This window comes from Penaeus monodon, chromosome 30 (assembly GCF_015228065.2).
Source record: "Penaeus monodon isolate SGIC_2016 chromosome 30, NSTDA_Pmon_1, whole genome shotgun sequence".
Lineage (NCBI taxonomy): Eukaryota > Metazoa > Arthropoda > Malacostraca > Decapoda > Penaeidae > Penaeus > Penaeus monodon.
Window position 1 is genome coordinate 23,241,417 of NC_051415.1, and position 734 is coordinate 23,242,150.

Below are 734 nucleotides of genomic sequence, written 5' to 3' on the forward strand. Positions count from 1 at the left end.
AGAAATCATATCGCTATGTTGGTGTGGCGCATCTGAAAAAGGCCCAGAAGGCAAGCCCAGTCAGCCATGCATATTCCCCAGAGTGGAGGCCCAACAAACCTCAAATTCTCATGGAGGAAATGAGTTAATACATAAATGACAGGCTTACTTCCTTTCTCATACCAATCACCACCTAAGGTTTATTTAATTTGGCTCATATAACTACCAATACATCTTGTCATGAACAATTGTCACAAAACAAGGAGATGAAATGAACAAACTGAAGGATAAGGATAAAAATCTATACTATCCATTAAACTCAAAATACTACAAAGACATATAAATAATATATCTACCATAGAAAGCCAGTTAATTCTAATTGCGTTGGTTATTCAGAAGATAAGAGATCATGGTGGGCTGTAAAAGTTAGCAATAAAATCCTCCAGTTTGAACAAAAGGACTTACATCTTTTTCGAGGTTTATGACAACAAACTCCATGAAGAAACAGGCATAATACCCAGAGTGAAGTCCATGCCATACTGCTAGGAATACAAGAGCTGCAGCCTGTGAGATGTAGCGGTTGTTCAAGAACCGCAATCTCTTGTACACATATCTTGTAGGAGACACGAGAGAAAAATTATCAGAAAATGGTAATAAACAAAAATCAAATTAATGTAAATCAAGTACAATGTTTACAAAATTTAAAAATTCATATGGATGGTTAAAACAGTAATGTTCAACAGTTTGTATCATTT

General features: G+C 35.3%; 1 protein-coding gene across 1 annotated transcript in view; it reads right to left on the minus strand.

Annotated features, from left to right (window-relative positions):
• LOC119592645 (lysophospholipid acyltransferase 5-like) overlaps positions 1 to 734 on the minus strand; it is a gene marked incomplete at its 5' end in the record, with an annotated part of 11,578 nt that overhangs the window by 9,546 nt on the left and 1,298 nt on the right. The window contains 1 exon segment of the mRNA XM_037941558.1: positions 445 to 592. Within this exon segment, the coding sequence (XP_037797486.1) occupies positions 445 to 592 (148 nt within the window).